Below are 26100 nucleotides of genomic sequence, written 5' to 3'. Positions count from 1 at the left end.
AGGACTACCTGGAATTTGTATATGTGGGGCTAGAAAAATGTCCTGTCTTGATTTTTCAATTTCTGTGACAAAGAGCCTGTGTCAGTCTCCAGCAATTTTTTGTAGTGGTGAATTCTTTCAGTCAAATTTTTGCCTCTATTGAATTTGTTCAGCTTCCTCTTCTGCCCTGTGGATCCTATCATCAGCTGGGCTGGAGAGTTCAGTACCACAGTCTGTGGACCAACCTCATAGCTCTGAATTTGTGTGGCTGTGATGGCACTGCTGACTGACCTTGATTGTCAYCAGCTCATCATCAGCATTTCTGCCGTCCTTGCTCAGGCACTGTGGAGCTGTGCCCTTGCTGGTGAGGACATTGTCCTGCCACCTTTGCTGCCATCTCAGCTCCTGACTCACCTTCCCTGTGGGGTAACCCACTCTGGCTGTTCCCTGACAGAGTCTGACCATAAGATAAGCTGAGGATAAATCCCTTAAAAARCACATTTTGGTCTTCTGGCTGTGAAGGAAGTTACAGCCCAGCGTTCRAAGAGATGTCCTGGATAGGGCTTTTTCTGATTAAAGAACAGGTGGTGTAGAAACATCAGGTTCATACAAACTCAGACAGCTGGGAAGTGTGCCAGTGAGGAGATTTTATGAGATTGAGCCACTTCTGGGTTACTCAGAGTATACACATATGTARCCAATAAGCCTTCTCTTCTCTATTAATGGGCACACAGTTGAACAMCTCTCTTTGAGTCACAGTACTGAAGGATAAGAAGAACATATTCTAGAAAAAACAATAAGAAGATGACAGCCTAATGGTTTCATAAGCAGAAACTGAAAAATGCTGGTTTAAAAATTAAAGCTTCTACACAAACACAAAAGAAAACTTGAGAAAAAATTYTAGACACAAGGAGACAATTTAGAGGAGACAAATCATAGCACCTTACATGGCACATCAGTGGCAGTTTTCTGTTGTGGGATCTAATTAATAGTGCAGATGAATTRTTACTAAAATAACCCACAATACAATTCTGACTAATTTTATTTCTCATGACCACTTAAGTAACATAATTACTCCTGCAGTGGGGAAAATTTATTTCTGACAATGTGCATTTCTAATTTAATCACAGAGCAAAACACTTCTTTTAGCACCTTAGGCTAAAAAATGTATCCTAAAAAAATGTTGTATTTCCAATCACATAACCATTATGCTAATGTTAATAAAACATCACTTATGCAGTTAAAATCTTATTGGTTTGGATTTTCTTTTTAATGCTGTGCATAAAATGCATTGCATAAAATGGGAAAAATGTAACTGCTGTCACTGAGCTAGAATGCATCATGAGTTCCCCACCCAACATTTTTTAGGGGAATACTTGGATATTAAGGCTTGGTACAATGGGGYCCAAGTGTGCCATGTGACTACTTCATGCTTTCTCAAAGAGTCTTTCTCTAAACTCTTATCAGCTAACACAACGGGACTGGCTTAGGGGCGGGGCACCACAATTAGCTGCTGCTGCAGATCAATAGGACATTGTTATCCATAATTCCCAAGATGGAAGAAAGCGTGTGCTCAGGCAATTCTGAAACATACACTTTACAAAGTTAATTAGTCAAGAGTCTCTCCTGAAGGCAAATCCTACAGCAGAGAATTGATTTCTTATTAGTACTACATGACTGCTTTCACTACTGAAGGATACACCAAGGCTACAATTTTCAATACATCAGCGGATAACCAAGAGTCTCTCTAAACACAGGTATCTTTTGAGCCATTACTTTTTCTACAGATGCTGGCATTAGATTGCACAACTCAGTTTTATGTATTGGAGATAAGTAACATGCAGGCTGTGAGTCAATGCCCCAGAGAGTACCAGCAAGACCATCAAAAGAAATCCATTTTCTTCTGAAAAAGTGCAATCAGACAGCTGACATTAACCCACTASTTCACATCAGGAGTGTAATCTAAGAGTGAATCCCCTGCTCAGAGTCACCTACCTGGATTGGATTGCAGAGTGGTGCAGTGTCAGAGTGCACAAACAGTGACTTTCAGGTGAAGTCAACCATGAAGTGGCACTTCAGGAGTCCACCAAATTCTTCCACCCGCTAACAGGCTCTCTGCTCAAACAAAACCCTCCCAAAACACATTCTGTAGGGGTGTAGGATCTCCTGCATCAGCTATTTTCCTTTACAGAGCCGTTTCTATTGCACCACATTGCAAGCTAAAGCAAACATAATCTTCATTAGTGCATTCAAGATTTAGGTAAGGGAAGGATCAGGGTTATGCAAATGATTAGAAAAGCATTCAAGATTAAAAGAAAGTTGGAAAAGAAAGGACTGCCTCTTTTTTTCCAAAAAAAAAAAAAAAAAATCTGATTTTTAGCAGTTAATTGATAATTACTAGTCCACAATCRGTATTATTTCAAGGAAAAAGTTATCATCTTCAAATTTTGTACATGGTTAAGTTCACCCTCTCCTATAACTTAAAGCTTTCCAACTACTAGTGAAATGAACTGATCTGTGAATAAATWTTTAGATGTGTGGTCAGGAATGCTTAATCTTAAGGAAATTAGAGTTCCTCAGATAGGTCCTGAACAGAAAGCTTCTTCTTATAAACCTACAAACTTTACAAATGTTAGCATGATTAAACATGTCTTTAAACATGTAAGACACTTAGCTCATTGATCATCAGAGAAAATTTTTGTTAAACTTGGCTGTTTTTTGAGCAAAACTACTTTGGAAAAAATATCTTAAAAATAAACATCCATTGGTATTTTGAACCCTTCAMGCAAAACTTAAATTTTCAAGTGACTTTCAAAGTTGCCTTATCTCAATAAGGGGTACAGAGTCCAGCCTTCATTGTCTGTGACTTTGGTAGTAATTCAAAGCACTGAAGTCTGGGGTTTGGATCTGTGTGCCTGTGCGACAGAAAATGATTATTACCTCAAGCTACATACTGGGAATGGCCCACTGCCTAGCTCCTAAAGAAGTGTTCAGGAAGAATGGAAGTTAACAGAGGTCAGAACAATGGCCAGGGTGGTTCTCACAGTTTAACAATACAGCCGGTCAAATTTGCATGTTTTGGATGTTAAATTTACAGGTGTAAGCACAGCTGTCCAATAATCATTAATTGACCAAGATCCACTGATTGTCAGGTCCCAGAACAGCAGTGCTCCAGACACTTTCCAGTAACAAAGCAGATTGTGAGATGTTGCCATAAAAGGCAATTCCTTTAGGACATTGGGATTTTTTACTTTTTATAATAAATTGATTTTCAGAAGTTCAGATTAGTGAARTTCTTTGATTGCCAATGGCAAGTGATTGACCCTGAAAAATGACTGGAATTATGGTCCYGGATAGTTAGTTCCCAGAACTGACATTCTGCAGTATCCCCCCAAAAGAAATGCCAGAATTTGTACATAAAGTGGAATGGTCTCAAATATACAATGCAATGYCCATGTGTTTGAGCAAACACTAACCTTCTGTTCCATAAGCAATGTGTTTGTAGGGATTGCTGCAAATGCCTTGTAGCTTGTCTTGATCTTGTACTGCTAAAAGGGTAAACCAGAAAGCAGGAAGACAAGTAAAACAGGGTAGAAGAGGGAGAGAGAGAGGGAAGAGAGGGGAAAGGTATGACAGAATGAAAGACAATTCCAATCATCTTGCAGACACGTTGCAACAAAGCAATGCCTACATATTTCCTGGAAAAGCTATTTCTTAAAGAAAATCTAGCGTTTCTGTCAAGATTTTTAATTCCTATATACATGTTTTGTCCTTAGGAATTAAGAAGGACAAAGCRAATTTCCTCTACCTTACAGTAGTAAGTTCAGTTTATAGCTTCCAAAGTAAGTTTAACCACTTTCTGCTGACTACCACCCTTAAATGAATATCAGGAGAGACTGTAAGTTTTTCCCAAGTTTTCTTGTGATTTGATACGAAAATGCACAGCTACTTTTGTCAGTGCATCCACTTCAAAAGCTGTTGCTGAGTGGTATGATCCTGAACCACAAATCAGAGGGATTTCTGTGATTGGCTCTCATGAGGCTGATTATGATCCTTAAATGCTGAATTGCTTGTGTGAGTGGATAGATCATTTAAGCCTTGACGCAGCTTTTTAGCTACCACYCAAACAAAATAAGTATAGGAACTTTCACACTCTAACAAAGCTTACAGCACTGGCAATCTAAACCATACAAAATTGATGGGTTTGGGTACAAAAATTCTAAGACCCAACCTCAAAAATYATTATTTTCAAATAATTTATATTTTAGACTTATTAGTTTGCCCAGTTATTTTTTAACTCTCTGCAAACCATAATTTTCACATTTTCTTTGCAAATATAGAGGTTGAATTCAGTAATTTTTAAAAGATTGATGAGATTCTTTTCTARTTATATGATTTCAAGAGCTAGGATTCTTAATCACATGGCTGCTAGATTTTTTTATTATTATTATTAAATAAAGATTTGGTACATTGTTCCCTTTTAGGCAACAGTCTAACAAAATAAATCATAAATTCACACAAAAATAGATTTTGAAGTTAGTGATTGATTATTACTGTGATAAGCAGCCAGAAAAGTTATTTGTTAATCAGATCAGGTTTTTTAATGCACCATTACCTGCAACAGTAAATACCTATGATTATAACAGTCTGAAACAGCAAGTTGTACTTTGGGTCATGCTTTTGTTACTGCTTTRTTTTCTTTATATCTACTAAAAGTCTCAATGACAGCAGAGTGGGCAAAATTTTAATTCAGACAAGAAACTTTTCTGGACACCTATTTTGAAATATTGTAGGGCACAACCTGTTAATTCTTTCTATGCATAATATTGTCTGCTTTAGTCAGAAGCTGGAGAATGAATCATTCAAGAAGTCAGCACAGCAATCATTGAATGAAGAAAGCAGATGAATGCAATGCTGGAACTGAACTTGTTTTTCTATTTTTTGATGGGAAGGGCAATGGAGCATGAGTAGTAATTCACATGAGATTTAGTGATTCTAACTTAGATGTCTGCCATTCAGGTTCTTCAGTCAAAATTTTCTAATCATGCTTTTTCTAATCATARGCATTTCTACAGAATTAATCTCATCCCAAAATACGCAACTAGAAAGGTAAAACAAAACCAATTTCTAAATACCCCATATTCTCTCCATTAGCTGTAATAGAATCCCCTAAGTTGTGCTTGGATATGTAACTTCCAAATGTCAGAAGTCATGTGAGTTGAATCCTGCCCTTTGAACATTTAGACAGCAACACTGCACAGCTTCAAAGATAAATGTATGYATATACAAATTCTGTATGCATAAGATATAAAATAATGGTCTCTGAGATGGAAGGCCAAATTGCAAACATTAAAATAGGCATATTCACAAAATGTATCCTTGTTTGATTATAGCTAATATTAAACTAAAAAATTGTGTAATTGAATGTGTGAAATACATGGAACACATCTTCACTAGCCCATAGGCTCTTACATATGATGAAAGGAGCAACATATATGAAAACTATGATCATTTTGAACTAAAAAAGACTGTCAAAATGTAAAAGTTTCTATACTGCTTTCATGTGCTTCATGACTTCCAGATCCTGTAGAACCTGTGAGCAACGTGCTACTTTTGCAGGTCTGAGATGAGTGGAAAGACTTTAATTCAGTTTCTCATCTATATAAATATGTTTCTTTACACATTATTTCATATTAATTAAAATTATTTTTTTCATTTAATAATCTGCTTCATAGGAATCTAGCAGTAATTTTAAACAGCCATGGACAGTTAGGTCTGCTGGCCTGCACCRTGGTATAGACAAAAGCAAACCAATTCTAACATCAGAGCTTGGGCAAATGTCAGGCTGGGGATTTCAGGGGAAAATGTCCTCATTTTCTTGTTGAAATGATCACCTAGGATATCCACAGTGCATTGCAACATGTGCTAGACAGGCCCTATGAAGGCTTAAAATCAGTGACCAGCCATGGTAGCATAGAACTCCTCAAGAATAATCTCTCCTGCTTTATGGTAGAGTATGCAGCTGAGTCAGTTTGTTCCCCAACTGTTTTGGGTACATCTATGTGCATTCCTGAGCTATATTCAAATAGGAAAAATCAAAGAATATCTAAGAATGATAGCCCATGAAACCGCTACAAMGTTTTTTCCAAACCAGAAAGTCAGAAGGCACTATTTTAACAACTGTTCCCTGCAGAATCAGGAATTTATCTGTCCCTACCCCATCTTACTGTCCATTTTGCTCTATTAGGTCCATGAGAACACTACCAAAGCATCTTCAAAATCCAGGGAGAGGGCTTTTATTTCCTGTGGTCACACAAAGTTCACACTTCACACTGACCTATGGATTTATGTTTATATTTACTTTTCAAAACATTCCTATTTTAAAATCATTAACACATGGAAARCACATGCTTATATATGCATACACAAACAGTTGAACAAATTAATTTTGATTTGTATTAATTGGTGCATGTCCGACTTCTGGTTTAATAGGTGTTGGTTTAATATGTCTTAATGTTGTTGCAACTACTGTTGAAACAATATTAAGGTTGAAAAATTACACATGCCATATTACACATGCTACAGACAGGCATTTCTAGACTCTGTGGTTTCCCCTTGTTGTTCACTCAGCATATTCATACATGAAAAAATTTTGTCATGCATCAACAGTCGTCAGATGATGCAATCTGCTTTTTGGCTAATTCTATAGCTGAGCTGATTAGTACTAAAGAAACCTAAAGGCTGTTTAGGATGTTAAAGATGTCTCTCCTCAAAACTTTGCTTTTTTTTTCTCCGGAAGTATACTGGGGTTGAGGATGGGGTGTTATTGGACAGCCTGCTGCCATTAACACATCAGTTCACTGAGCTATGCCATTTTCTAGGGATGGAAATAAGTGAGAGCAGGAGCTTGGGGTATTGGATGTTCATTATTATCAACTGCAGATGAAATCTCAGACTCACATTGYGGAGCCATGCCAGACCTTTCCTGCACTGAACACCCAGCTGTGTTACATTTTATTTCAGGTAGTTAGATATTTTAGGTCTTCCACATCTCCAGGTGAGTCATCTTTGTCTGCATGATTAAAAATTACACCAGGTGGACACGCTCCTGGTCTCCATGAGATGGTGGGGCAATATGAAAAGTGTCACCATATTGCATGATAAAGCAGAATTAGGACAGAATTAGTAGGAAAAGGGCCAGTAGGAAAGACAGAAAGAGCACAAAAACCTCTGCAGATATAAGCCCAGGCAATTGCTCTGTGTCACAAGCAGAGAATTTCYTTACTGCCAGAGACCTCACAGTGCTCAATACATCAACTAGCAGGAAATGCAACTGTTTTGCAATCTGCAGGCTCAATCATGCCTTTCAGTTTTGTCTCAGGGGATTTTTTCTTGGAATTTCTACAATTTTCAGATCTCTTTTTGTTTCACTAAATAATCCTGACAAGGTGTAACAACACTGTGCTGCTTTGCTAGGCATAATGGTTCGCCTTGGCTTGTTTGTTTTTTAAMAGAACCATTTAGGACAATTGCTACTTTGTGCTGATTTTAACCTCTCATTTCCAATTAACATTTTCAAGTCACCCCTGCCACGGCCAAGCTGTTAGGAACACATCTGACACAACTTGATCTGGCTGACAAGGCTGTAATTTTGTGCTGAGAGAAAAAAAATCAGTAAACTATGATAGACTTTCTGTGATGGACAGAGCTCAGATATGAGTTATGCTCCCTCAGAAGGGAGCAGAGCACAAGGGAAGCACAGAGTGTGAAGATAAGATAAAAGAGGTTTGAAAGCCTCCTGCAGCTCTGATGCCTTCTGCAATTTACTCTTCCTTTTTGCRTAGCAGTTCCCCTTGTTTTCACCTACCAGCTGCATGTTTTTGGATATCCTTTCCTTCCTTTCCCATTCTTGAGGCACACCTTTAAATCTAAAGTGTGACATGTTCCCAAGCCCTCCYGCAGCAGCTGCCATCGTTGCTCATTCTCACACTGCAGTGATGGGAGGATGACAAACAGCAGGAGCATGGCAGATCTGCCAAGTGTCAGATTTTTGTATTTGCAGCAGTTCATGCTGCAGGAMGCCTGGCTTCTCTTGCCCCCTCATCCTCTGTCCAGCACAACAAGATCCGAGAAGTGCCAAAGATCAGAGGAGTACAAAGAACAGGAAGAAGCAGGAGACTGCCGTTGTCTTCCCTTGCTGGCCCTTGGCCACAAAGTCTCTGCTCACACTGAGCTCAGYTGTGCCTCTGGGCTGGTCCCAGGGTAGCTGGGGCGAGGAAACCCTCCTGGGAAGTGAGGAGGACAGGCAGGATGAGGTGCTTGGGAATCACTCATCAGTGAACAGCCACCTCACATCAATTAGATTAAACTGCTTCTGGCTCAGCCCTGCACATAAAGATCATCACACTTCAATTACTTTCCCTGGGAACACACATGGATTTACTTTAGGATGGGGTGATTACAACATGCTTCAACAGTTGATTTTTGACATACCAGGGTTTTGGGTGAGTTTCAAAAATAAGTGTACCAAAGGTATAGCAGAGCCACTGGACACAAATCCATTTTTAGTAGTCAATCTTCCGACTCATTAACAAAGTATATTCTTTTTTTATGCTAAAGGATCCCTACAGCACCTTCTCCATAATAYAGAACAAATAGTTAGCAATTTGAAGGGTAGGAATTCATTTTCACTATATTCACTATCAATATAAAACCTGTTCCTTTTCCACATTTTTTCCACATCCTGTTTATTTTTCTAGTATTCTGCAACATGACTGTGATTTTTGTCCTACAGGGACAAAGAACTATTAAAAAATAAGCATGCACCAAGAGTACCTTGGGTTTGATGTTTTCATGGYCAGGAGGCAGGGAAAAAGACTGTGGTGAAGTCAGCTCTCTGGGTCTTGATGGCAGTGTGCCTGGTGACTTGTCTGAGATGGGAGATCTGCACTTTAACACCGATGAGGTGGCAAATTGCTCAGGTCTTGGAGAGGAGGAATTAGACCTGTAATTTGCTTGCACCAATGAAGAATTAAATTGCAGTGGGTGGGAATTAATGTCACCAGTTCGTGGAACCAGTGGGGTGGAGTGAGGCCGTGGGAGAGACCACTGCTTTGAGACACTGGAAGGGGTAGGAGAGGAGGCACTCATCTCCTGAACAGATGTTTGGGATGAATCCAATTTAGATCTAAAAGCTGAGTGCAAAAGACTTGGGGAAGGAGACGAGTGTTTTTCTAGGGTGGGGGACAATGCACCTCTATGATTGGTAGAAGAAAGCAAAGGATATGACCGGCAAGTGAARATGGGGGAGTAGGTGTGTACTCGCTGAGACTTTTGAGGTGCTCGGGACCTGGAGGCAGCATACCCCAGCCCCTCTGGAGAAGGGGAGCTGGGGGAYGCTAAGGAAGAGGGAGATGGGGCACAAGGAGGTGGCAATGTAGACTGCAAATCTGGAAAGGCAACTGGTCTTCTATGGGAGGAGACAGGGGATGACAAAGAATTTCGGGATTCTGGAGAAAGTGTTCGACCTTGAAGGTGCTTTTTGGGAGAAAGGGACCTCGCTCGAGGGGTGGGATGAGCCTTGTAAGGTAAAGGCAGATGCTGAGCCCATCCTGAAACCCAATAATCCTCTTTGCTGGGAGAATCTGGCCTTATTGGAGGGCTTGAAACAGATTTCTTGGGGGTCGGGGGAGTCGTTTTGAACTTTTGATCTATTGTGAGTGTTGAGGAACTAAGGGAGCTAGGGGAAAATGTRGGACAAGAAGCCGGAGAAAGTGGTCTCCGCTGAGAGGAGCCTGATCTCAAAATAGCAGTCAAGAGAGTCAGTCTGGTTGGCAGAGGGGATTTGACTCCTGACTTGGCTGAATTTCCTCTAAATAACGTTGGTGTACAAGGCTCATTTATACTACATACGGTCGAAGAGGACCCGTAAAGAGAGGGTGGAGACAAAGGTTTAGGGCTRGGACATAACGAATGTGTTTTTATATTTACAGGGAGAGGAAACAAAGCKTTCAATCTTTTGGAAGAACTGGGCAAAACAGACGGAGCTAAAGATCCTTGAATTTCAGTTGAACATGGAGGATTAGGGGAAAGACTTGGACTCCTTGCTGGAGCAGAGGATGTGGTGAAATCTCCCATTTTGCAAACACAGCCAGGAGTATGGAGACTTGGTGTTTGTAGGTTATCAGACAGTCGAGGAGAGGAGTACCAACTCTTTGATGCAGAGGAGGATATCTTAGACATTGAAAGAGGTGAACTATGAGAAGCAGTCTGAAAGTAAAGAGATGAGTCTTGCTTAGAAAACCCGGTTGCTGACTGCCAGTTGTTACAGGAATCTTCCAGTGAAGAGGCTTGATTCATGTTAACCATGGCACCACACACTACTTTCTGATTAATTGGAGAAATTAAGTGGACAGCAGGTGGTTTAGAGGAAAGATGATCAGAGGTGGAAAGAGCAGAAATTAACTGGAGAAAAAAAAAAAAACAAAAACAGAATGGTTAATATAGGTGGAAGCTGTGGAGTTCTTAAAACACCCCACATTTCAATTCTGTGGTCATGTGTATAGGGTTTCCATTAGTACTGCTGTGTGGATTAAAAGCATAGGGCTGTTTTAAACTTGAACAAATAGCCTGATGGATTGTGGGGAGGTGACTGAGGCAGACAATCTATGTGTTACTTTGGGTTTATGACACCTCAGTTTTGTCGATATAAACAAGGTTCAAGGCTGCAGTATTTTTCATGTTAGGTAAAACCCAAGATAGTTGTGCCTTGCATGTCTGGAATCGTGTGGTGCCATCCACATTATATAAACACAATGGAAGATAAGGAAATTTCAACAGTGTCCCATCTCCCTCTRCCAGTTCAGTGGAGAGCAGCCCTTCCGAAAATGGCATTCAAGCCAAGTGCTCTTTTTCTCATTCAGTAAACAACCCCTTCTGCAGCACTGTGATATCACAATGAGAAATTTRCTTGGAACTACTTAAATCAGACATCCAGTTTGCTTTTCATTTTTCCTGTCATTCACAGARCAGTGCATTTGACAGCTTGCAGGCATGCAAGAGTTCTTATTCCCTTCTCCACAGTCTTTCGATACACTAATAAAACAGTAATGAGCTCTTTCATGAGTGCCTTTTTTCTTGGGTCTGTTCTAATTAGGATTTGTCAAAACTAATTAGAGCATACAAGTATATTATCAACCTTTCATGCAGTTTCRTGCTTCTAAAGAAAGAAATTCTCTCAAAATCTTCCAAGTTATTATAATGCTRAAATTAAAAATTGAGGTATACACACTATGAATAAAACATATCAGTATGAAATAGTGAGTTAAGTCAACTGTAAAACCAAAAGGATACAAATTGTCACCTAAGATTTGACTGAGCAATTTGAAAGCAGGGGAAATTGACTCTCAATCCATCAAACTTGATGTTAATATAAGAACACCTATTTAACTATTGTTAGATACCCTGAAAAGATTATGCAGCTCTATAAAAGACAATATCCTTCATTTTCCTCACATGACTTGAGCTTGGCTGTGGCTCAGCCTAGGAATTATATTTTTATAACAAATGTCCTACCCATAATAGAGAGGAATTGTGATTATGATGATCACTATTATTATGTAATACAGTATTGATGCACCATAAAACAAACACAAGAACAGATCAAGTAAYTTTCATGTGAGAGCACATGCTGGAAGAAGTTGCAAGACAAGAGCAAGACTTAGAGACTTTCAAGGGCTAAACAATACATAAATATGGGCTAAACAGAAACTTCAAAACCTTATCAGGCCTTATTACTCAAAATCAGATAGTTCTTCCTGCTAAATGATACTACACAAATAGCAAGCCTTTCAAACCAAAGACTCTTTCTATATATAAGGTAACTGCAGGAAAACCAGGTCAGTGCTTTGGTTTATAGGAATAAACACAAAACAACCACACTAATTTCTCCTCATTTTATAGAYGTGCTAAAGTGTCCCATTTCAAAGAAGAAAGTCGATGGATGTATACAGGGCAAATATTGGGATATGAAAATTATTGCACATATATTTTATTGAATTAAGAAATTATGACTTGCTGAAAAAGCTGCTAATTAAGAAGAAGCAAAAACACTGGAAACAGAATAATTTACCACTATTTAATCATTATGAAAAATTGTTATTAAATATGTAATGAAAGCTAAAATTATTTAACAAGTTTAAAAAAWGTGTGGTAATAAATCTGATAATTTGGAGCAGCCTCCTGCATTTAATTATTAATTCTGGAAGTTGATCAACTACAAAAACAGAGCTGGTGTATGAAATCGCTGTATTTCAAAATAGAACAGATAAAGCTCCCTTACAAAAAAAAACAGATTAAAAGAAAATGAGGAACAAATATGAAACTTCACAATAAAAGCACAGGATATGCAGTGACTTCTAATTAGTTAAAATTTAATAAGAAATATTTATAAGCAGCTAGGAAAATATTCATGGTAACAGATGACAAATGCACTCCTGCAAGTATGATAAAGACATTTTGCAGTATTCTTCCAGTTTAAATGCCACTGAACATTTACATGCCGAGCTAATTGAGCCATTAATCAAGTCTTCAGAAATTATTTTGCTATTGCAACACAGTATTAAAAACATCTATAGATGATCAACCTCTTATTTACAGGATCAGGAAATCATATTCAAAGTGGGTTGAGGTGACTTTTAGAGGTCATCTAGTCCAGCCTCCTGGGCTCTCAGTCCAGACCAGGGCTCTCAGCACACCAGTGGGTCAGGTCAGTGTGGCCGTGTCTCCCGCAGTCTCTGGAGCCCTCATGGAGCTCCAGCCCCCCCAGGCACCGTGTCAGCTCTGCAGCACCTCCCCCTGAGGAAGCTGCTTCTGATGTCCTGGCATCTCCCACACTGGGATTTGCAGCCATTCCTGTCTCACCTGCCACTGCAGAGCAGAGTTTGGCTCTGTCATGTCTGTAAGCACCCTGCCAGTGTTCTGGGCAGTTCCCAGATGCCTGCTTGCCTCTGTCTTGGTGGCAGTCAACAAAGTCAGCTCCTTCAGTCTCAGCTCATATGTGCCTCAGACACATTAACATCTTTGTACTGGACTCCATTCTCTTCCCTACATCTCACCTTGAATTTGAGGCTTGCTGGCGGCCACCAAACTGAGGATGGTTTTACAGTTGCCAGTAGACAAGATATAATAAATTCCCTCAATCAGTGGATTTTTTTCTCTTCAGTTTCTCTACTGGTTTAAAGCCCTCCTGTAGGTGAATTGGATTAGTGMAGAAGAAGTGAGTGACCAAAATAGATTTGTGATTCAAATCTTTGGTTTGTGATTCAGCTGCAAGCCTTTTTCTCTCCCCAGAAGCACCTCAAATACATATTTCCAAAAAATGTATGAAGAAATTCTAAATAGGTGGCAAGGTTGTGTTAGCACACAATGCCTTGATGGTAATAATTCTAGAATTAGCAAAGTGGACAATATGTTAGAATTGAGCCTTCCCCAGGAGACCTTCAGCATATCTGAAATGTCAAAACTGAGCTGGAAACAAGGCAAATGGTCTTTCTGGTGAGGTCACAATGTTTTGGGATGTGGTTACTTTACCAGCAAAACCCTGAAATAAGTTCTGRTCAAAGGAAAAGGGAAAGAGTGTGCAAACTGAGAGCCCAAAAGGGAAAAGTCATGTCTGAGGGAAGGTGTTGCCAATGGGGCCAGATAACCATGCTTTTATCTCAGTAGAATCTGTTTATAGATAGGAAACAGTAAAAACAAATTATCTACACTGATTGCAATCTGAGAGCCAGAAAGTCAGAAGGAAGCACTAGAGATTGTGGAAAACTTGACAAAACCCCTGGAGAAAACACAGTAAATCAGACTGTGAGCTGAGACCAAATGAATATAAATGCCATTTAGAGCAGTCTGGTTTCTCCCAATAAGAAGGTCCAAGCAATGGCAGGAGTTTGCAGGGACTTTTAACTTATTTGTCTGAAAAAGCCAAACCAGATGGCACTTGTGGAACAGAAGAATGTCAAGTGACTTTGAGTAAAAATCTTTTTGGTTACTGATCCCCCACAGTGAGTCCAGAAATTTCTCCAAGTTGAGCTCATGGCCAGATATTCAGGGGAGCAGACATCATGCTCAACCCAAAGGGTAAATTTGCAAGGGCAGRAGTCAGTCTGACTCTCTCTTGCATGGCTAGACTCTCTTTAACAGAAAAATTAAAAAGGAAAAAAAAAACCAAAAACCCAATGCAATGTATAAACATTAAACTGTCATCAAAAACGTCCAAATAGACCAGAATAATGGATTTTTTTTTCAGACTTTGAATATAGTATGGCACTTTCCAACATCAGTCAGGGCCTTTATGTCTCACAGAACAACAGAAACTTCCACTTTTTAAAATGCTTTCCTTTTTTTCTTTCATTTAAACAAAGTCAGAAATTAATAGAGCTGATAGAGCCCTCTGGATCAGTTACAGTAATTCCTTCTGCAGCACAATGTTCCCCAACATTCATCCTTGGTTTTTTTCACATCTGACAGGAAAGTCATTGTCTAATTATGCTTTTAAATTAAATAATGTTATATGCAATAACTCCTACAAGGGACATAATACTGTTCCTATAATTCAAGAACTGAAAAGATAGCCATATATAGAATCCTTTGTATAAAAGGAAATGTACCAACAGATAAACAATGCATCTATTTAAACTTTTCATAGTTTTTCTTCATTCCAGAACAGATGATCCTTCATTAGATAGAAAGCCAGAAGGAGTGATGCTGAAGGAAACACCTTAGAATCAGAACAGCAGTGAAGGTAGATTAGTAAAAGCACCGTTTTMTGAAGTGATAGAGATGGCTAAAGATACTGAGATAATGAGACTGARAAAGTACAGTCTTGAAAACTCATGACTTAATAATGAAAAGATATGCATTTGCCCATATTACATACTACCTCTCTTCACATTCAGGTGAATAGTAAGCAAAGTCAGGCTTAACTTCTTGTTCTGTGCAATCTTCTTCTTCTGTTCCCTCACCAGTCAAGGCAAAAACCCTGTTTACTTGTCAAGTCATCAGAAGCTTAAGAAAGATTCAACATAGGAATTTTTGTATATGGTGTTCCAAAATTCACCCAATTTCTGCAAAAGCTTTCTAAAACAACACCCAAGTAAGCCTGACAGAATCTGCATACTGAACATTGCTAAAGTAAAATTCTATTAGGACAAGTATCTCTTACAGGCTGCTTCCTCTGTGTATGTTTACCACTTTTACACCTTCCTCATGGAAAACTCTCACTGACTTCATTTGGGAGTTTCTCAGAAGAAATGAACATTTCATAATGCTGTGAATCCCAYACCAGAGTGGGTTTCTTATTCACAATTTCCTCAATCAAAGTTTTGTGCTGAATTTGATGAAAAATTGAGTAGCAATAGTATTTCAACATTGGATAGGAAATCCTATTYATTTTTAGAAACAAAGTACCCATGCTTAACTTTGGTTTTTAAATTATAAACAAAGAATTTCATTTTCAACTGATGGTAACCTTGTCAAGGTCAAAGGAAATGCCTGAATTTATTTCATGTGAAAAGGATGTTACTGTTTTGCTAAAGGTGAAATTTTCCATCGCATATATGCCCTTCAGTACATCTCATTGCTCTTTCCAAGATGGGAGACATTAACTTTTAATACAGTAGTTTGGCTTTATGAATTTTGCAAATGAAATATTTCAAAGACCCTTTTTTGAAATGCCCCAGGGAGAATTTAAAATTTAATAAATCAATAAATGCACCTATAAAGATCCACATAAAATTGAACTTTCATCTTCATCAGTTCTTTACACCTGTGCAAAGAGGTGTTAGTCATTGCTGACCCACATTCAGATTAATAGGTTTTTTTACAGCCCCTTCTCTTGCATAAAGGGCTGCAGGTGGTGCTGAGAAAAAAAAAAGAATCTAGGTGTGGGAAGTCTCATGCTAAAAATTTGAAATTATCTCGAGGCTCCATTGATTTTAATGACCTTTGCCAATTTAGACTATCTAGGAATCTAACATCTCCTGATTAACTTGCTGGGATGATTAGCTGCTCTTAAAGGAAAGAATAGATCTACATTACCTGCTCCACACACACACCAGAATCACATGGAGAGGCACCAAGTCAGAAGGGTTGGGCCAGCTCCTTAAGGTCAAAATGTTGCAGAAATGGTCAATGAAAATGCTGATTAAAGAACAAATTGACCAAGCTGCTGTACAAACTGGCTCCATGTCCGCATCCTGAAAGCTTTAGAAAGCAAAGGTTATCTCTAGAGTCTAAAGAGCAAGTTACCTGAGGTTTCTGTGGATCAGTAGTGMTGTGGGGAAGAGCAGCCCCTGCAAGGTGCCCATCGCCAGGAGGTTTCCCTGTYCCAGTGCCAGGGGAAACATGGGATGTGGTCAGCAGCTGAGCACTGATGGGACTGTAGCCATTGWAAGGCTGATGAACGTTGTTTGAGGTTGCAGAGACTTCATCTTCATCACCGGAGTCCGTAATCAGGATAAACTCAGCCTTGAAAAGGTCATTCTCCTGCATTTCTCCTTTGCTTGAATTACACCCCAGGGACTGGAAAGCTGTTCGGGTGCTGTCTGTACAGACAGTGGACACGCAGTCTTGTCTGGCCCCACTCTTTACAACCAGCTCATCAGAGACTGTGTCAGACTGCAAAAGACACAGGGAGAAAGATCCCAATTAACATCATTTTATTGGTGTCCCCCAAAACACAAAGCAATTTTGGCTTTCAGTAGTGGCTGTCTGCACTACCGAAAGTGCAATAGGCAAATGAAGAATTTGGCCATGAGCACAGAGCAGAAGGCCCTTCCCCAGGGAGCCCCAGCCTCCAGCCCCCAGCCAGCACTGTGGGGGCTGCCCTTCCAGCAGCTCCCAGAGCAACAGGGCACTCTGAGCACAGGAATGGCCTGAGATGGGGCCAAAGGAACCCAAAGGAGGGTGCAGTGAAGCCGAATGAGCTGTCAGACCACACTACAGCAGACACGATGGGAAGGCATCCCGACTGCGGGATCCAYGGAGCAGACAATGCTCCTCAGAGGAGCCTGACAGACAAATCTGGGACAAAATCTATACATATTAATGAAGGAACAAAGGCCCTTAAGACAAGGCATTCTCCCAAGAGAGCAAACAGACTCAGAGGTCAGAGAGCTTTACTGTATGTTCAAGCCTCTCAGCACAGACCACAATTGTTCTTCGTATTTTCTGCAATTTCCACATCCAGTATGTCACTTCTCAAGCATGCTTTGGATGAAAGCAGGAATAGTGCAAACTGCACATACCGTTAAATCATTTAATATAAGAACTGCTATTGTAACTCATATTTCCCTCAGAGGAAGAATCAGGTAAACAAACACATTGTGTACTTCAAGAGGAAGCCTCCAGATGGGGCTCATATTTGAATACTGCCTGAGGAATACGGTAATTACAAATTTCCACTTCACTTGCAGCTCCATGAGTCCCCGGAGCTCAGTTCTTAAAAAAAATATTGGACCACGAAGGAGGATATCACCATTAGGAGCTTGACAGTGGTATTTTGGTTATCTGATATTGATTWGTTTCTTAGAACACTCTTCAGGTTCTAGACATTTTAGAAGAGAGACTAATCTGTGCTTTGAGGGCCTCACAGCTGCATCAACTGCCAGAAAAGTTTCCTCTGTCTACAGAGAAACCCRTGGGGATGGATGACAGGGAGACCTGATTCTGCTTTACCTCAGGCATTACTTATAACAAAACCAATATTGAGCAGCTGTAAATGTAACTAATGAGTTAAGCAGCCTGAGGATAATATTCCAGTGAATGTCTCTTCAAATACATCCATTCTTTGCCCAGACCTAACCTCTTTTTAGACAGACAGGACTCTGAAATGCAGGAACATATTCAGGTCAGAGGGCTGTGAACTCCTGTGAAAAGTTTATTGGTTGGAAGGGCATCCAGAAGTGCAGCCCCAGCAATGTCCCAGGGAAGGAGCTGTTACACAAAAGCAGAATTGCCATAAACATTAATATTAACCAGAGGGTTGCAGAAGCCTTTCAAATGGCACAGAATAAAATGAGAGGGCATTAAGTGTTGTGAGGCAGAAAAGGAATAACAAACACTGTGGATTGACTAAAGGAAGGAGAACCAGGAATGCTGTGCTGCTGGCTTCACCATTGCAGGAAATCACAGGGACAAGTTGCCAAAATTCAGAAGCTCTCTTCCACTTTGATACATTACTATGCAGCTATGAAAGGGATTGGCACCTTTTCTGGAAGCCACAGCAATGGCATTTGCTGAAACCAGGATCCAGTGAACAGCTCCTGGTCAATACCCATGTGATAACACTCCTTGCACACCACCCTTATTGCCATGAAGATCAAGAAGGAATTTCCCTCATCTGCCAAGAATTTACCCCTGCATGACTGACACAGGACAGAATAGGGATGATCAGGGGTTTCCTTCCAGTATAAACTCTGCCAAAGGATAAGCAAGCTATCAAGCAGACACCAGTTTTCTCTTGCACAGTGATTCCACATCTTGGTAATTAAACCAAGCACAAGCCAAGAAATCATCCAAGGGAAAGAACTTAAGTGCAGCCATGCTCAGAAAAAAATTTTCTTTATCTTTTGAAAGAATGAAAATGAAAATGCAAATATCTACCTTATTTACTATTTTTTGGTTGCTCAGATCCTGTGGATCCTCTGGAATTGTCACAAGGAACTTAGAGATGTCCACAACCTCAAAATGAGTTGGAAGTTTTCCAATGGTCGGTACAAATGTGAAGGTCAATGGTTTGGTTCCAGATTCTTGAGAAGTGACCTACAAAACATAGAATTAGTTCAACTTCTTTATCCAAATGAAGRTGGTTTTCATCAGAGTTGAAATACCATAAATAATATTAAATAACAGTCTTACACATCTGTTWTTAACTCTATTGGTCATTGTCTTGGTGGGTTTTTTACTGGGTAATTGTATGTCAAACTCTCATTTAATAGACAAAATACTTCCTTGATTATATCCTCAACATTCTACATGTTCTAGTGGTGTGGCACAGACAGGAGAACTTTTGTTTGATAGCTTGTTATTCTTCCAATTTTGCATAACAAAATCAGAAAACCATATTCTATCCATTTCAAGGCAGTTTTTACATTTGTTTAACTCCACTTTAGTAGGAAAATTCAATTATACCAGAGTATCTGGGCATATTACAGCTCCTAGAGTATTTGCTTAACAACTTAAACCAAATTGGAACAACCTTTGCTCTGAAAAAGAAAAAAAAAMCAACAAAACACATTCACATTTTCTAATGCAAATGCAGTTAWTTCTGAGCAATATCTGGAATGAATTTTGATTCAATATCTTCTCCATTTGCTTTGGGCTATTCAGCCAAATGCACTGACCAATTGCCTGTCTGTCTGCTTATTTGTCCCTGCCTGTCACCCTCTCAGTAAGGCTGTGTACAYAGGGCCTGAACACACCAAAGATAAGAGAGACTAAAGGAAGGCAATTTCATCTCAATGTTCAATTCTATCACTGTGCTCTCCGATCACTTCCATCTCCTTCACAGGAGATGGAGCAGGGAAAAGAAGTCCACACTACGGTAAAACTCTCAGTTGCTTTGCCACATATCAGGAAGAGGAACTGCAAATGCCTTCACAAGGTAAATAGAGGGAGCCACACCCAAAACCACTGAACGTGACATGCTGACTTCCCCACTACTTGTTGGTGCAAAAAATTCTTTTTTCTGATTCAAAACTATGGAGTATATTGATTTTCCTTCGTTATATCATCAAATACAAACCTTATGGCAGTTATTTGTCTTTTCAATGAGCTCTGATATGCAGAGGCTTGAACAGTATTGAATCATTCAGGAAAACAGGATTATTGCTCTGTCTTTTTTTTTTTTTTTTTTTTTTTTTTTTTTTTTTTTTTTTTTTTTTTTTTTTTTTGGCTTGCTTGTTTAAAGTGAAACAAATTGAAGAGCTATGACTCTCATTATGCTTCTTTGTAATTTGCATCCATAAGTAAATAGCAATTATGGAACAGAGTGGAATTATGGCTTACATTGCTTGAGCATCTTGTGGCTGGAACATTAAAAATGATAGACACAGATTTCCAGTTTCAAAAAACTCTAAACAAATATTAGTTACTTCCACTGACAGATGCCTCCTGGAGTGCTTGRGCAAAACAGAGGCACGTTATTTGTACAAATGTTGTCAATTGCTCCTTCCTMTACCATTTGGAAGGGCTCTGCTCTCTCAGACACATTCTGGTATGTAGGTACAAGGTGCTCTCCTGCTTTTTCTTCCCCTCCATTTCACAAAAGTGACCARGAACTGGAATATATAATGAATGGCCTCAATCAACAGCAAAAGAGTGACAGCTAAATGCTGCACCATGCCAGGAGCTCAGGTTGTTATTTTAGGTGAAGGAGAAACAACAGCTCTGTCCTTCTCTCAGGAGCTAAGGTTCCTGAGTCTGATCATTGCTTCTCATAAAACTACAACGCAAACTTTAAATATTATTAGCTATCACATTGAACACATAGTCCCTGCTCCTGATAAAAGTCAGCAGAGTGCCATCATGCCCAAGGATACACTCTCTAGTGAGCAGCTGCCAGATCCTACAGCACAGCCAGGGATGCAGCCTCCCCTGAGCACCTGCTGCACCCAAAGGACCTTCGAGGTGCAGGATCACCTGAGCAGGAGCACCCRCCCCATCAGCATCACTGATTTCTGCACAGCTCACACAATTCACTGCAGACTCAGTGTAGTGCCTGGGTCTACACTAAAATCAGCTGGAGAYGGCCTTTGCTTTCCTGCAGACCTGTAGCTTTGCTTTCATCTTCTGTCTCTAATGAGGAAAAGCAGCTGATAACTCTGCCTATCTCGGTTGTCTTTAATAACATTTTTCACCTCTAGCTCACCCTCTAGTCGTGCTCTTGCTTTGACACTTGACAGCACCTGCTCTCTATCAGTGGGCATTCTTGAGTCAGAGCACAAAACACTCCTTATAAAAGAAAAAGGAAGAGAGGGAATAAGTATGCAAATAGCAAGCCCAAACACAAAGAGATTAATGGCAAATTCCGATCAAATCTATCACTTAGGTGATTAGGTGATTAGCTATCACCTAATTCTKTATCGTGTCTTACCCTGCACTTCCAGTTTTATTGCTTTGGTGGAAAAATTACAGAACACACAAAAAAAATCCTTGCTGTATCTGGCCTAAAGACATKGTAGAAATAATCACCAAAACTGCTTGCAAGCTAGAACTAAGATTGGAAAATACATAAAAATGAGCAAACAAGAATTTTTTTTTTCAGGTGGAAGATGCCATTAAATCATGGCATTATTTATATTCCCCTAGTGTATGTTTTTTTTCCTCAGGGTTTGGAAAGCATACACAAGCAAATACAATTACTGCATTTCAGATACTGCATGAAGCAGTGACAGCACTGTGCTCCTCTTAGTTTCACTCACARCAATTGAAAACAGGAATTTCCAGCTGGCAAAACTGGTCATGCAATCTAAACTGCATCACAGAAACCTAGACAACAAGCAAATATCACATGACTAGCCAGAAAACACAAACACTCCCACTGGGGAAAAACAAAAGAGAAATATTTCTTGCTTAAAAATACCTATAAGTGGTTATTTTTATTTTATAGATTAAAAAAAAAAAAGTAAGAATACTTTGACATTTTAAAATGAAAATTTTAATTGAACAATGTGAAGCAGAAGGAACTGTTGCATACTACTTCCCTTTTTAAGGTAGAGAAAATATTTTTTGCACCTTTTTTCATATACTCATCTCATTTACCATCTCTCTCTCTGGTTGATGTTTCTAACYTTGAAGAGCTGAAAGAAATTGACAGGCTGGACTTCCAACATTTTATTACATCTATTAATAGTCACTCTGATATGTAGAGGTAAACAATAAAGGAACAAGCTTAAAATTAAAATATATATAAAATCAAATATGAAACATCTTATMATCTTTTCTCCATAATCAGTAGCAACAGCAGAAGCAATTTAATGCCATACATTCCCTGCTGCTGGAATTCACTTGAATCAATACAGTTACAGTGGCAGAAAAATAACAAATGTGACAGCTATTGAATTCAATACTAAGGAATTCTGGTTTATATTATATAACCAACCTCATGCACATGAAATAACTGATTGCTTTCAATTGCACCCTTCACATTATTTCATCCTTTGAAGAATACAAATTATAGAGTTTAATATAAATAACCTTTGAATATCCATTGGGGGCTATTGGTGGCTGCATAATATATTGCCAAAAAACTTCAAAACGAAAAATTTATTCTAGGTGATTTCCATGAGCTTCTATGTCATCAATTTACAAACAGGTTTGTTGCATAATTAATGCCATCAATTTACAGCTGCCCTGGGGATAGTAACTTAAATTATATTAATTACTGTTTTCATCACCACAGCTTCCACAGCCCTTACTTGCAGAGCCCATTTTTAATGTCTTGGTTACCTTATGAGCACAAATGAACACTTCCATTTAATCTCCCATATGCTCTATATGCATTCAGCACACTGCCCATTTTGTAATTTAAATTGAGGTCCCATTGTCAATTACTGCTTCTCAGGATTTCCTTCTGGAATACAGATTGCTAAAGTGAAATTCAATATGCTGGTTCACGTTACCACTTCTTCCACTGATTTGCTAATGTAAGCCATTTCATTAATAAAACAACACCCTGAGAAAACCTCGTTATTGAAACATCAAGTTCTTCTTTTGAAGATATTTATTTGTTTAAAGAACAGAAAAGGAAATGATGAGTAAATAATAGCAAAATAACAAGTGTGAACATCATGACATAGAAACATGTTGATTGAAGCACTGTTTTGGTCAGAGTACAAATTCACATGCCTACAATTCCTGAGTGACAAATATAGCTCTGACACTCAGAGRGAGCACAGCTAACACCATTCACTCAGCCAGGGAGAGGGGCCATCCAAAAATAGAGACCGAGTTCTGTAATCTCTCCTCAAACTCCTTTTCTATGTYCAGCTAAAGTCAAACCACAAAAAGRCATTGCCTCCTTCTTAAGACAGAGAAAAATCTAGTCAGGTGGAATTATCAGTTAATGAGATGCAAGAATCTTCAGCCTATCTTCATATCCTGACTAATTATAGCTATCACAGTAACCTAATATGGATTAGCTGTTTATTGTGCAATATGAGCTCCAGCTTTTCTAAAACCTTTTACAAACAGCAGCAGATGACCATCTGAACACCAACTTTCTATCTGTGAAACTTCAGAGGAAAAAGCTACACCCATTCCAAAAGTCCAGGATGAAATTACAGCTAAGATGAAGATGCCAAAATTCCCAAGGACAGCTGTGGTCCAGAAGCTTCCCCAAGACCTGTGATGTGCCCATTTTATCACTTTCAGCAGATCACTTCTGCTTCTTTCAATACATCAATACACACTCAAATGCAAAAAAAAAGTATCTTTTGAAAATGAATGTGTGATGTGCACAAAGCACTAAATTGCAATTTATTATTCAAAATACAAGAGCTCATTCAGATGAAGTGGGCTTTTTCAAATATCATTTTAATTAGCTCTTCAGCCCAGCAGATWTCATACAACTGTAATTGCTCTTTCAAACTCTCTACACATATGCAGCTAAGTTTAATGAAAAGTAAGTAAAGACAACATTTAATTTCCTCCTTTTGCTAAGGGCAAGTAAAATACCTTGCCTGTTATGCTTACCTGACTTAATTAAATGCATTGTGACTAAATGATCATAAAATATTGGACTCTAAGATACCTGGGCCTTTAWATCATATTTTAATATCATTGACACCCTTAAAGCCCTTATTTGCTGCCAGTCTCCTAAACCTCTTAAAAAGCAACATATTCCAAGTTAAAACACCTCTGTTGTAGCATCCCAAGCTGCTTTAGTCCATCACCCATGCATAAAACAGCATCTAGGCAGTCCCATGCCCAGACTGTCTCMACCTTCTCCCTCAGCAGGTAATCACCACTTCCTTCTGGCTGTCCTGTGTTCATTTTTTTGTGTGGATCAACCAGAAATTAAGCCAAAATATTGTTGCTGATTTTACACTAGTGTGGCCAGGCTTGCCATCTGGTCTTCCACAGAAGGCAGTCAAGGACTGACAAAAGTAGACAGAAAAAGTTTGATGACTGATTAAAAATAAACAAAAAAAAAAGAAATTAAAACAAAAAAAAAAAAAGGGCTGTCTAACATGCACATGGTTTGCTTATAAAATATTATTATATTATTAGTGGTCAGAAGACACCTTGGGAAATGGGAGACTTCAGATCGCATCCAATTTCTGTAGATACGAAAAAATAACTGCATTAAAACTGGAGTCCTTACAAGGTCATAGGGCTTATGCCCTCACAGGTAGAACATCCACACTAACACATTAACAGACAATTTACAAACTGATYTACATAATATATGGTATACAGTGTCATGATACTTCTGCCCAGTTAAAAATGCTGCACACTGCTTTGTTACATTGGTATAGCAGTGSGGCATAACAGATCCACATTTTCTGTAACAACTCCATCTTGATTATGCAGTGAGAAATTGAAGGTTAGAACTCATTATTTTTCCTGTAAGAGTTTCTTGTAATTTCAGCCCTGTAAGAGAGTCCCAAAAATGCCATTGTTGCCCTCAGAAAAACCTTGAAGCACATTCTCATTAATCAATAAAATTCCCCTTATTGTCTTTTCCCAAAAGCTGYACCAAAAGCTGCAGGTGTAGTTTTCAAATCAAGCACTATTTACATCTGTCAGAGCTGAGACATCAGTCTTATGGGATGATGTTAGCATTTTATAGGAACCCACATCAGCCATTTGCCCTTTGGGGTCCCGAGATGTCTGAGTGGCTCAGGGCAGAGGGATTTCACCCAGAGCAGCTCTCTGCCCTCAGAGCTGAGGCTCACATGCAGTGGGGTTCCACCACCACACACTGAGCACTGCCAATCCTGCCTGCAACACCACAGGAGAATCCAGCTCATTGTGCTGCCACCACAGGGAGCATCCTCACAGTTCTCCTGCCAAAAACACATTGCAGAGCAAGTCTGGTAACACACCAGTTGTTGCAAGCAATATATTTTGGAAGCAGGTGGTGCCCAGCATCACAGCTGTGCCTAAAACATCCCTGCATGTGTCACAGAATGACAGAATATTCTGAGTTGGAAGGGACCTACAAGGATCAACAAGTCCAGCTCTTAAGTGAGTGGCCTGTCCAGGGACTGAACACACAGTCTTATCATTTTTAGCACTGCTTTATTCAGTTAAGTTAATCTCATTGTCTCCTAACATAGCATTAATTTTGTACAATGAAATAACTACAAAATTACTCCAGAAAAAGCAAATGTATATGCTAATACTACATGTCATGCTATCATAGCTAGGAGGTTGCCAAAGAAAAACAAGGGATTTTAAAAGATGTTTCCAAAACTACAAGCACAAGATAATAGCAGAAGCCTTGAAAATGCAAGTATGGAATAGGAGCCCTAGGGCTACAAGCACAAATCATTAACAATAAGTTGTTACTACCTACAGGAATGCAACCTTGTGTGCTGGTGTTCAGAGGAAGCAAAGAACCAGTGTCTGGCATACATAAAACATATCAAACTCCATCAAATTTAGATATAAAATTTGCTGGCTAATGAAGGAGCAAGTAAATTGTTAGCAAAGATAGAAAAATAGCTTCAAGAGGGCCCAAAGTAGACGATAAGTAAGCCCCACTATCATACACCTCTCTGCAAACAACTGGAGATACTGGCAGCTTCCATAACAATGAATAGAAAATAAAAGTGGTAGAAATGAGAAAGTTTTTCTAGGTTGCTTTCAGCTGTGTGATCATTGGAAATGAGCTGGAATAACAGGACCATTTGGACTTTAAGTGTGAATATGTCTGTACCTGGACTACATCATAATATAAACCCCATGTATGTGAGGGTTTGTGAGCACTTGGGTACAATGAGGAGATGCTAGGAGAAAACAGATTGAAGAGAGGGTGAGAGGTAGTGCATAAAATTCTTTCCCAAATGGATGCACTAATCAGGAGATTAGTGGTCTCCTCTACAAGAAATTATAAAT

At 39.1% G+C, this 26100-nt stretch overlaps 1 protein-coding gene across 1 annotated transcript in view; it reads right to left on the bottom strand.

Moving 5' to 3' along the window:
- Nucleotides 1–20963, bottom strand: part of MLIP (muscular LMNA interacting protein) — a 62028-nt gene extending 41065 nt beyond the window's left edge. Inside the window, exons 1-5 of the mRNA XM_057372187.1 lie at nt 20895–20963; nt 18640–18798; nt 16285–16653; nt 8815–10443; nt 3456–3527 (exon numbers count right to left, since the gene is read on the bottom strand). Coding sequence (XP_057228170.1) covers nt 3456–3527; nt 8815–10443; nt 16285–16653; nt 18640–18798; nt 20895–20963 — 2298 coding nt within the window. The remainder of the gene's footprint in view (nt 1–3455; nt 3528–8814; nt 10444–16284; nt 16654–18639; nt 18799–20894) is intronic.
- Nucleotides 20964–26100: the final 5137 nt, after the last annotated feature.

The sequence above is a fragment of the Malurus melanocephalus genome, unplaced genomic scaffold (genome assembly GCF_030028575.1).
Source record: "Malurus melanocephalus ecotype Western Australia unplaced genomic scaffold, MMel_1.1 scaffold_166, whole genome shotgun sequence".
NCBI lineage: Eukaryota > Metazoa > Chordata > Aves > Passeriformes > Maluridae > Malurus > Malurus melanocephalus.
The sequence above is the reverse complement of the archived record's forward strand: the minus strand, read 5'-3'. Positions and strand labels throughout refer to the sequence as shown.